Here is a 12,079-nt window from a genome sequence, read left to right as displayed (position 1 = left end):
ACAAATGTACACAACACAGAATAAATCTAGCAACTTGGTTTCTCATGGACTTGCTTACCACACAGTCATTACTTAAATAATTAACATCAAACACCCAACCCATCCATATATATTTAGTTAAAAACTGTATCCTAATCATATTTTCTTAAATCAATGATTGGAAAATTACAGCTCTAAATAAGTAATATATACTTATTATGTTTTTGGTAAACTGTTTTTCCGTATTTTAATGCATAGTCAAGAAAACACTACTAAACCTTCAAACTAGCGCAAAACAAATATACAAAACTAATCTTCAGATGCAAGTTCTAATACAAATCATCGCCATGTTCGTTGAGAAAAATTCAATTTGGTCAAACAAATGCACTAGAGACCAACCTAAAGCCTTTTTTAATACTGTATATAATACATTCTCCACCTAGATGGTTAAGAGCTCGAAGGCAGTCAGATTAATTTGAGATCGTCATCAGTGACGGATTCTTGATGACAGCAATTGTATTTTAAAAAGTGATAAATTAGAAATATGTGCTTATTTTCTTGACTTTATTATGTTTTTTCTTGTAGAAGCAATGCAAAAGTCTTTACTTTTCTTTTGTTTACTTTCTCATATTTCATTTTTGGTTGACTCAAATGAGAAAATTAGCCAAATCAACCGTAACCGGTGACGTCATTCCAAAATCTGAGATTTCAGCAATTAATATGCATACCGGGTTTTATGTAAAAGATAAGTTTGCGTACTACAATAACAACCTTTACACACTCTCGATCTTCTAAACTCATCTAGTTAATGAACTTAACTGCCAGAGCTTGAAGCTTTTTCTTTTTTTGTCTGATCACTCATATGTTTACTTCCAAGAATGGAGTTCTGTTGTTAGCTTCGTCCTGTCCCTGTTTTGTTGATCTTTTCTCCAAACTTGTGTGATCTTCGCTGAGAGTAATCTGCGAAAACAAAGTCCTCATCTCCTCAATCGAAGCCAGGCTTGGCACAGTTATGGACTGTTTCTTTGGTATTTCGTTCTTGTGCTGATCAACCTGGTCATTGTATCAAAAGCTTTGCTGTTAAATATATACACATATAGATCACAATATAGAGTTTTTTAGTGTTTTCCAAGTTTATGTTGTTATGGCTGCTTCAGTACCTGATAATCTTTTATGAGAGACTGTTCTGTTTTGTTTCTGATGTTTGATAAGGCTTGTCCATGACTCTCTTGCAATAATGTGACCTGGTTCATGCAAGTCTGAACTATGGCATCCGTTGTTTCTTTGTTTTCACGGTCTTGCATCAACGAGTCTATAAAAACCAAGGATTAGAACGTTTTCTTCGAGAGTCCAAATGCGGTTTTTGAGTAGGGAAGATTACCATTAACAGCTGCGTGAAGTTTATTAGTCCTAGTAACAAAGTTAGCATCCATTGAGGAAAATGTGGATGCTAATTCATCGTGTCCCCTCTCATTTTCTTTTGCCATGTCCCTATACGTAGAAATATTATTCAGTGTAATGATGTGGAAACAGAGAGAAGCATGGATACCAAACGAAAAAACTTACTCCATTGTGACATTAAGTTCTTGTTGATACTTCGAGTTAAGGTTCTTTATGCCTATTTCAGTGGTCTCCCACAACTTCTTAGAATCATTGGCCCTTCCCAAGCTGCAGTAAATACAATGTTTGTATGAGAAGATAGAATGTAAACTAAGTGAGACGTTTGAACCCAAAACAGTGGGGAGATGGAATTTGTACCAATCTTCAAGGTAACTGTCCATGACTGTGATTGACTCAGCTGAAGTTATAGTGTTTTCCGTGAAGTGGGTTTTCTCTTTCTTTAGATAGTCACACAATTCCTCCTTTGCGCCAACCGAGACTTGCTGCATACCAGACATTTGTTCATACAATCTCTTCTCTTCCAGTATGTCGTGTTCCCGGATATTGCTTGATGCATCAGAGATCTAGAAACACGTAGAGCATCAGTCTTTAAGGTTTGATTCAACAAATGAACAATTAAAGCCTAGTGGAGCTATTAATGGTTAAATACTCACCATTGTAGTTTTCTTTGAAGTTAACTTTGATAATATCAGACTGATATCATTTAAGGCTTGCTTCTCCTCTCTTTCAGCCTCTTCCTGTTTTCGGTAAAGATGATGGGTTGTCTGTGAGTGTAAGACTCTCAGAACATATCCAATTGAAGTCTTTAAGAGTTTAGCTCACCTTAAACTTCATTTCAAAAGCACTAAGCTGTCTTGATTTCTCTGCTTGGCTTGCTCTAAGGGTTTCCACCACGTTGTGGGCTTGGTTGTAGATGTTACTGAAAATGGTTGAAGTCGAACTGGAAATTTCTTGTGCAGATCTCATGCTTCTGATCAAGCCCTGGATAAGTTGAAAACACAGTTAAATTTTCAGAAAAAAAATAATTAAACTAACAAGAAACCAGCAAATAATTTTTACAGCACCTGCTCGTGTTGTCTTGCGGCAAGTGCCAAGAGCTTCTTCTGATCATTAAGTGTATTGTGGATTTCCTGAGCGATTGCAGAAGCCTCTGTTGCTGATGTAGTGAGAAACTGAGAACAGAAGGGCACTTGAATTATTACCAAAACAAATGCTGAGAAATAGAAATTCACAGCAAGAGGTGATAATATTTCATAGCTAGATCTTGTTCATACTTTCTCAACCGCCGCTATTTGTGATACTATAGAGGAGTTCGTCTTCTCCAGATCAGAGGAGGCCTTCTTTTGTAGCATTTCAGATAGTTCCTTCAAGGCTGCTATTCCTAAAGTATATGTGTCTGCTGTTTTCCCAAATCTTGATTCCAGATCCCGTGTTGCCTGCGTGAGTAATTCAACCACTAGTGAGATCAAATGGTCCGAAGCAAAAAGTGAACTGACATAAGTATGGTCTTTTTTCTTACATCATATTTATGAGCAAGAAATGCGTGGGAATGTTCCTCCATAGTTCTTAATTGTTGCTGTTGCTGAGAGACTGATCCAAGAACTGTTCTATGCAGATCCTTAAGGTTTTGATCAAGCTGTGAACCAAATTGCAGAAGCATGCTCTGGTTTTCGGATTCCAGCTGATCCTTTTGGTCTGCAGAATCAAGTAAAATCAGCACTTGACAGATCTTGTTTTCAGCCCTAGACATAGGAAAGAAGAAGTACCTAATCTCGTGAACAACGAACTTATATCGTCTGATGCATGCAGCAAATCAGAACACAAACCCTTTGCGCGGTCGATCAAAGAAGTCTCTGTCCAAGAAAATATCAATGAGACTGATCCAAGAAAGGGGAAGGACTTACATTTCTTTATGAGTTAGAATACCTGAGGCTTTCATCCTTGAGATGATGACTTCTCTTTCTTTCAACTTTGAGATAACTTGGATATAATTCTCTTTGAGTTCAAGCAACTCTTTGTTACTATTATGCAGGTCTCTCTGGATCATGAATAATTTAAAAGTCAAGAAAAATCTCATTCAAAGCATGCATAATCTAGAGAGTCAATTACTGGAGTTTTTATCACCTTGCAGTCCTTAAGGTCACTTTCTACGTCCAGTAACTTCTCTTTCTCAATCTCGTAAAGGTCACAGAACTTGGAATCTTCCTGCATAAGAGAAGCCATTTAAGTTCCAACAGGAGAAGATTAGTTTAGTTTCTAACAGTTAGAAGAGAAAAGGTAAAGCAAACATACACTTTCGCTGAGATTCAATTCATTCTCCAACTGTTCTATTCTCTCCATTCTTGCCTGCAACAAAAGAATCATTAAGCTGATGATAAAATAAATATAAACTTTTAAGTGTCGTCATTTGAACATACCTTCTTTTCAGCTTCTTCTTGTGTATAACTTTCATGTGCAATGTAAACACCATTTTTATCCCTTGCCGCTCTTACATCTGCATCGATTGTACAATAATTATAACGAATCCAGCACCTCACTTGATAATATTGAAAAGAGAAACTGGAGAATATTCACAGAACATTATGTTTGAAAACCTTCTTTCATTCTCTCAATTTCCAAGTAAAGGTCTTTAAGCAGCACAGCCTTGGATACTTTCTGGTTTGCCTGCAGAGACACGTTTGGTTAGAAGGAAAAAAACAAAGGATACAGTGATAAATAAAGATGAGATATGGTAGCGTAAATAAAACCTCGGGTTTGTTCTTGATGTTCTTGGCACGATAGGCGTAATCCAACGTACTTAAGGTTTCTTCTAAGGAATGAGCAGATGGAGAGATTGTAGCAATGATACAAGTTTTCGTCTTTCCTCCTAGAGAGTCCCGTAAAAGCCTTGTCAGCTTACTATCCCTGCAAAGATGAAGATCCATAATCATGTTTCAAGACACGCAAATAGTATGACAATAGACTCATAAATAGTTCTCGAACAGGGCAAGTACCTGTAAGGTATATGGGAAGAATGCTCCACAAGGGCATTAATCACACGACCTAGAGTAAGCAAGCTCTTGTTAATCTCACCAGCTTCTCTCGCACGGCCATCCCGAGCTCCTGATCGTAAAATATTCTCGGATCCCGCTAGATCCACAAGGTTAAGCTTGCCACATTTGATCAGCTCTTCTTCTCCCATAGACTCTTCCTTAATGTGAACAGTGATAGTAAAAACTGAATGTGACCGACTGCTTCGCTTATTCAACAAAGTATCAGCAGTGCGCCTTTTAGATGAGCCTCGTTCAAGAAGAGCATATATATCATTAGCACTATACACAACTTCTTCTTCAAGACCCCTTAAAACCACAGAACCCTTCCCATCCTCCATCAAAGAAATGGGCTTCTTCTGCTTATCCTCAGAAGATGTTGACGACTCATCTTGAGCTAACAAGTCAGTAACTTCTTCATTGTAAAGCTCCAAGAATGTTACTTTCATACTGTAATCAGCGTTTTGGGACTCAAGAGTATCGAAAATATGACGAACAGCTCTTGGAATCACCCCTGCCTCCACAGGTAAATCCCCTCCCTAACAAAAACAAAAAACACGAATCATAAAACAAACTAGCGGAAAACAAAATACAAGAGGAACCACTCTATAAATACCTTTTTCCTCATTCCACCTTCCATAGTGTAAGTCTTTCCAGTTCCCGTTTGCCCATAAGCAAACACAGTACAACTAAAACCTTCCAAAACTTCATGAACAATAGGTGCAATAGCTTGATCATATATCGACCGTTGTTGTGATTTAGGACCAAAAACCTATAAATAACTATAAACATCAAAGACCAGAACGAACCAATCCATCAAAAGTAGAAATTAAGAATCCTTGAAACCTTGTCGAAATTGAAAAGACGGTCGACTTGTTTATTAGCAACAGTGTGGAGAACATTGACTTCTCTTCTAATCTCGTTACAAGAGATGACTCTAGGAACATTAGATCTCTGCTCATCTTCACTCAATGGTCTGCATCGAAGAATCACCTGAACGTTAACCTCTTTGTTGTTGTTATCTCTGTCGAGACGGGTAGAGAAAGAAGAATCAGGTCGTCTTCTCTCAAGACGAGGAGTTAGAAACGGTGCTGGTGATGGAATCACTCCTCCTACTCCACTTTTCCTTGTAGCCTCTGGCGTAAACGACATCCTTCCTCAACTGAATTGATCTTTCGATTTCTGTTGAATCCAAAAAAAAAAAAAAAACATAAAGAAATTCAAATTGATTCCTTAATCAATTGAGAAAAAGCTTTGATTCAGAATCCCAGAGATTCGAATTCTCAATATAATTCAATTTTTCTTCGCGAACTACGAACCAAAAAAAAAAAAAGAAATTGATTCACTTACAGATAAAGAAAGATGTAGGGATCTTGGAGATCGAGAGAGAAACTTTGTTTCAAGTTTGAGAGAAATTTCAAAAAAAAGTTAGGGTAAGTAACCGTTGGGGATTCTTAGATCGGGCTCGGAGTGTGTGTTGTGTGTGTGTGTGTGACTGTGTGTAATGTAAAGCAGAGAAGAAATATTTGGATTCCAAATTCGAATTTCAAAAAGTAACAAACCAAAAAATAATTAAAAAAAAATAAATATGAAGTTTTTTTTTTGGTCTCAGTATTTAACTACACTTTTGTTTTGAAAGAATGGAGATGGATAAATCAAAACTGATAGTTACCTATTTGACAGAAGACAAACATAATGTTCATACCAAAGCACAAAGAAACAAAAAAAGAAAAGAAATAAAAACTCAAAAGAATTTGTAATTGAATTTTAGAGTATTCAATTACATATGTAGAATAGATATAGATATTCAAGTTGTGAAAATGGATTAATGATAATTTAATGTATTTATCATCTATATAGAATTCTATTCTAATATCTGTGCTGTCAAAACAAAAACAAAAAAAAATCAATAATAATTCTAATGTTTGTATTATTATATCTAAATTTTAATAGAATATGATGGAATTCAAGAGAATGCAATAGAATTTAATAGGTACAAAATCTCCTAAACCTCATATATGATTTGAAGACAAACATAATGTTCATACCAAAGCACAAAGAAATTAAGTTTCATGTGATCTCTCTTAGTTTCCAATCATATTAGTGCACATGTCAAAAATAAGTTTCCCAGTAGGCCTTTACTAAAAAGTTGAACATTTGTTTGTAAATTGAAATTTGCATTATTTTTCATTTTTAATCAATATTTTTATGAAACCAATATGTTCATATTATATTCTATATTTATTACATTTAAGATATTACTATCATTACATTTTTGATACAAACTCAAATCATCATATTTGTGAATTTCATAACTTATTGTTTTAAGAGATTAATTTTTCTCATATGTATTTTTATGTATATTTCAATAGTTAACATTTCTTTAAGAGAATGATAAAGTAAATAAATCCGCAACAATAAATTAAGTATTAGTGGGCTGAGCAACAACGGTTAGTTTAGGAAAAAAAAAAGATTTAGACATGTTGTTAATTGTATTTTTGAAAAGCGGTTAGTTTCTATAAAGATATTAAATCTTGTATTCATTTCTTTTTTTAAAAACATTTTTATAACATACGAAGATATTGGTTTCTTCCATTTTGAAAACTTACCAAAATATATATATATATATACCTATTCAGAAAAAGAAAAAAAAGGAAGAAATCATAAATCAAATCTAAATATGCCAAATAAATATTTTAAAGGAATTATTAATATTGACTCATATAACAGGTTGTGTAGGCATGAGTGACTTCAATCTCGATCTCTTCAACAAACGAATGATTTCCATCTCATCAACATTTTTTCCCTCAACCTTGAATTCGAAAATTTTGAAGACCTTTCTACCCTGAAATTGTTGTAACTGATTTTAGATCTACAAAAATTATTTGAAGTATTAACTAGTCAACTTAACAAAAAAAAAAACAATAGAGCAAACTAACATTCACTTTGTCAATGCCAAACTGCTCTAATCTCATTTACCATTTTTCAAAACGTATTTACCGTCTTTCTCTCTTATTAAACCATCATCTTTAAGAAAAATCTTTAGACCATTGTAGTTTTTTAAAAACTTATAAGCGAACTTTTCCTCTGGCCGATAGTCGAAAAAGTACCCTCACCTTATCATGAATGTATAAGTGAGCATCTATCAGTTGGTGATAGTCCAGCAATATCCCAGAAACAAGACATATTAATTTTTATTCAAAAAGTAACCAAAACAAAACAGAGCTGTAATTGATTAAGCTAAACCCAAAAACAAATCTTTGTAATATGTAACAAGCTCTTAAAAAAATAATTAATGATTTTTTTGATATGTATTTTTTAATGTATATTTCAATAGTTAACATCTCTTAAGAGAATGATAAAGTAAATAAATCAGTAACAATAGATTAAGTGTTAGTGGACTGAGCAATAGCGGTTAGTTTAGAATATGAAAAAGAAAGATTTGGACATGTTAATTGTGATTTAGAAAAGGGGTTAGTTTCTACAAAGATATTAAATCTTTATTATTCAAAAAGAAAATAAGACAATGACATATTTATATACAGTTAAAATGAGAATTCACTAATTCAAAGCCAATGAAAAATCCATGAATAACAAAGATGAAGATGTTGATGTATTCATTTCTTTATAAAAAAATCATTTTTATAACATACCAAAATATTGATTTTGATATCTTCCATTTTGAAAACTTACAAAACCAAATAAAATTAATTTTTAAAAAAGATTAATTTTAGTACAAGATTTGCTAATGGGTTAACCACCTCTATATCTCTCTATGTTTTGAAGATATTGTTGGAGGTAAGTTTTGCGGCTATATTTAACAATTATATGAAATTTATTATTATTATATTAGAATTGATCTTTTACTCTCTAGGTTTACTATAAATCTATATGATCCTTTTACTCTCTAGGTTTTTTACATAACCGAGCATCATCACTTCACTATGTATGTATTCAGATTTAAATTCGTATATCGTATGTTACTGTCAGATTTGGTTAAGCAAACAAATAATTTTTTTGAGTAAAAAAAAAAAAAAAAAAAAGCAAACAAATAATTTTTGTTTTCTACCAAACCAAACAACCCTAATAAAAGAACCTTCACGCGCCGTGTCTTCTTTCTCTTCCTCTCACTTCGTCGCGCCTCCTTTATTTTCTCATTTCTCTCTCTCCCCTCTCAAAACTACTCGTCGCTCATCCGCCGATTGATTCCTCGTAGTCTCTCTCTCAGGTATGCTTCTTTCGATCTTCACTCTTATATCAACATCAGTGCTTTCTCATTTCCGGTGGATTCATTTCTAAATCACAAAGTCTCCACCTTTTTCCCCAAAGGGGTTTTTGTCGATCGTAAAGTACCGAGCTTTGATAAACCCTAATCGTCTTCGTTCAATTGTAGATAGATACTCAGTATTTATCTAATCGGAATTATTTAGGGATCTAATTTCTTGATCGTAGTGACTTAAGAGTAACCCTAATTTCGTGATGAAATGATGAAATTTCTTATCAGTCTTCATTTTGATTCACTTACTTGCAGGTTCGATACGATCATAGCCTGAGGAATTTATTGAGGAGATAAATTAATGGGAACACCAGAGACATCTCGAGAGCCTTGCCCTGACCGTATCCTTGATGATATCGGTGGTGCTTTTGGTATGGGAGCTGTTGGAGGATCTGCTTTTCATTTCATTAAAGGGTCTTACAACTCTCCCAAAGGTAGTCGTTTTGTTGGAGGAACACAATCCGTGAGCATGAATGCTCCTCGTACTGGGGGCAGTTTTGCTGTTTGGGGAGGTTTGTTCTCCACATTTGATTGCTCCATGGTCTACTTAAGGCAGAAGGAGGATCCCTGGAACTCCATCATTGCTGGTGCTGCAACTGGAGGGTTCCTTTCCATGCGACAAGGGTTGGGCGCTGCTTCTAGATCAGCTGTTTTTGGAGGTGTTTTGCTTGCTTTGATTGAAGGAGCCGGGATCATGTTGAACAAGCTACTCTCTCAGCCTCAGCATATGATGATGGAGGAGCCTGTCCCTGGCATGCCCGGAATGCAAGGAGTGCCTAGAATGCAAGGAATGCCTGGAATGCAAATGGGGCAGATGCAGAATCAAGCACAGCAGATGTCAGAGAGTCAAAACCAGAGTACAGCTTCGTCATCATCATCATCATGGTTTGGAGGGCTTTTTGGTAAGAAAAACGAGGAGGTGCAACCAGGCAGCGGAAGTAAAACAGAGGTGTTAGAGAGTTTTGATGCTCCTCCGGTGCCATCATTTGAGTACAAGTAAGCTTGTGGACATCTCTCTGTCATCCAATGGTTTGCCTTCTGCCTCAACAATCAAGTTCCATTTTGTCTTCTTTTTTTTTTGTCTAATATCGTGCTCTGCTGAATTCTTCTTGTTCATGGAAGAATCAGCATACTATGTCCTCTATCCTTTCGCTAATGGTTATGTTTTAATGAGTTTATGTACTCAATTTAGGAATATTTATCCTTGTGAAACCATCATACAGATATTGTTGGTTCTTAAATAATGTAGTTTTAGATTCTCATAATATGCCCTGGTGGGAATGTGTTTTGAGTAATGAACATGAATCCCTTGAGAGCTTCAATGGAATCCCCTTGTCCAAGATTTAAGAGTCATCTCGATCATAGAGTCATTTAAAAGTGTTCTCCACCCAACTACTCAAAACACTGCAATTATGTAGACCAAGCAAAGTTCTTGATAGAACTGGCAAAGTGGCTTGCAGAATCTTCAAATTGAAAAAGAAGATGAACGATTCTAACTACAATCATATACCCTTGAGTATGTTTGAGATTTTGCATCACAAAATTTATCAATCACAAAACCAAACCTACTTAGCAAACACACTTGTCAAAGATGAATTTTTGGTCACTAAACAAATAAGGATTAAGGAGGAGGGATTAAGGAGAGGGATTAATTAACATTTAATTCGTGAAAAATACGTTTAATCTTCTAGTTCCAGCCCTACAAAGGCCCAAACTGTTTATCATAAACGGCGTCGTATCTTTTAGTATATTCGAACTTGAAGGCTGCTTTTGATCGTCGTCTTCCTCAAATCTCACTGTAGGGTTTTTAGGGAACATAAATAACTCTCTCTCTCTCTCTCTCTCTCTCTCTCTCTCTCTTTCTCTCTGCAATCATGGAGTCTCTAGGGAAGTTACAGATTCATCAGCAACCAAATCACCTCTCTATCACTCACTTCTCTTCATCTTTCCCGAAAAACCCTTCCTCCATCTCTTTCAGATCCTTACCCAGATCAACTCCGTCCTATAAATACGCTTCCATCAAAGCTTCCTCATCCAAATCTCAAAACCCTAGTCTCTCATTCCTTAAATCCACCTGCGTCACCGTCACTACCGCAGCAGCTTTGTTCCTTGTGAATCTCCAGCTCAAACCTTCGCCGGCGATTGCGGCTCCCGTCACAGCGACGCCGTCTGTAGAATCTCAGAAGCAGAGTAACGGGGAGCATTACTCTTACCAAGATATAGAGAGATCGATCGAAGAGTATCTCGTTTCTCACCCTGAAGACGTGAAATGCCTACGAGGTTTGGTGGAGATAAAGATCAAATCTCAGAAGCTTACAGAAGCAATAGAGTTGATCGATAGGTTGCTTGAACTCGAACCAGAGGAGAAAGAGTGGCCGATTCTTAAAGCTAACATCTTTAGTCACAGTGGTGATTTAGAGTCTGCTAAAAATGGATTCGAAGAGATTATAGCTAAGGAACCGCTTCGTGTCGAGGCTTACCACGGCTTAGTTATGGCTTATTCAGATTCCGGTGCTGAGTTGAGTGCTGTGGAGAAGAGAATTGAGGAAGCAATGGTGAGGTGCAAGAAAGAGAAGAATCTTAAGGATTTGAGGGATTTTAAGTTACTAGTGGCGCAGATTCGAGTTGTTGAAGGGAAGCATAACGAGGCGTTGAAGCTGTATGAGGAGTTAGTGAAGGAAGAGCCGAGAGATTTCAGGCCGTATCTATGTCAAGGGATTATATACACGGTGTTGAAGAAGGAAGATGAGGCTGAGAAAAAGTTTGAGAAGTTTAGGAGACTTGTACCGAAGAATCATCCTTACAGAGAGTATTTTATGGATAATATGGTTGCTACGAAGCTCTATGCGGAGAAGGCACAGAGAGAGATGGCTGGATCAAAGAGTTAAAGAATTTGGAACTCTGATGATTGTTGTCTTACACAAATGGGTAATGTGATTTTTGTTGGTTTTGTTCTGCTGCTTATGGTTTTATTAGATGGTTTGTAGTAGGTAGTTTGAGAATGAATTTGATATCAAGATCGTGTGTTGTTGTAGCATCTGTTGAATACTCAATATTGGAATCTTGAACCTCCTGCAGTTTTTGTTGTTGTTGTTGAGATGTGTATTACACTCATCACGAGTGTAATTGACACTCCAGGAGTTTGGTAAAAAGAATTTGTTTCTTTTTTTGTGGATTATATCTATCAGCTTACAACGTGTTCCTGTGAGAATTGCTGAGAAACTTTGCTTATCTTCATCATTTCCTCCTACCATGAGGTTTGAATTCGTAGGGAAAAAAAAGAGCTTGTGGTTTTTGGTTTAGAAGATTATGAAGGAGCTGCTGTATGTTTACATATGTCTTCTTGATGAAAGATTGCTCTCATGGGTTTTAATTTTGGTTTGGAATAATTAGG

The 12,079-nt window shown here is 35.9% G+C and overlaps 3 protein-coding genes across 3 annotated transcripts; 2 read left to right on the top strand and 1 right to left on the bottom strand.

Annotated features, from left to right (window-relative positions):
* Positions 1-639: 639 nt before the first annotated feature.
* Positions 640-6,070, bottom strand: LOC104792530 (kinesin-like protein KIN-5B). Its single transcript, XM_087453755.1, has 21 exons — positions 5,760-6,070; positions 5,256-5,591; positions 5,026-5,181; positions 4,374-4,948; positions 4,128-4,284; positions 3,975-4,044; positions 3,798-3,874; positions 3,673-3,726; positions 3,505-3,585; positions 3,307-3,418; positions 3,147-3,233; positions 2,900-3,075; positions 2,655-2,816; positions 2,445-2,552; positions 2,203-2,361; positions 2,034-2,117; positions 1,738-1,943; positions 1,546-1,647; positions 1,361-1,470; positions 1,140-1,291; positions 640-1,032 (listed from the first exon to the last, which is right to left on the bottom strand). The coding sequence occupies exons 2-21, from the start codon at positions 5,559-5,561 to the stop codon at positions 838-840; spliced, it is 3,129 nt and encodes a 1,042-aa protein (XP_087309881.1). The 5' UTR covers positions 5,562-5,591; positions 5,760-6,070; the 3' UTR covers positions 640-837.
* Positions 6,071-8,422: 2,352 nt separating this feature from the next.
* On the top strand, positions 8,423-9,950 carry LOC104792529 (mitochondrial import inner membrane translocase subunit TIM17-2). Its single transcript, XM_010518710.2, has 2 exons — positions 8,423-8,637; positions 8,941-9,950. The coding sequence occupies exon 2, from the start codon at positions 8,987-8,989 to the stop codon at positions 9,683-9,685; it is 699 nt and encodes a 232-aa protein (XP_010517012.2). The 5' UTR covers positions 8,423-8,637; positions 8,941-8,986; the 3' UTR covers positions 9,686-9,950.
* Positions 9,951-10,444: 494 nt separating this feature from the next.
* On the top strand, positions 10,445-11,863 carry LOC104792528 (protein SLOW GREEN 1, chloroplastic). The gene has a single exon (XM_010518708.3). The coding sequence runs from the start codon at positions 10,560-10,562 to the stop codon at positions 11,571-11,573; it is 1,014 nt and encodes a 337-aa protein (XP_010517010.2). The 5' UTR covers positions 10,445-10,559; the 3' UTR covers positions 11,574-11,863.
* The last annotated feature ends 216 nt before the right edge of the window (positions 11,864-12,079 follow it).

Source organism: Camelina sativa, chromosome 6, assembly GCF_030686135.1.
Source record: "Camelina sativa cultivar CO46 ecotype springtype chromosome 6, ASM3068613v1".
NCBI lineage: Eukaryota > Viridiplantae > Streptophyta > Magnoliopsida > Brassicales > Brassicaceae > Camelina > Camelina sativa.
Note: the sequence above shows the minus strand (reverse complement) of the source record. Positions and strands in the feature narration are given on the sequence as shown.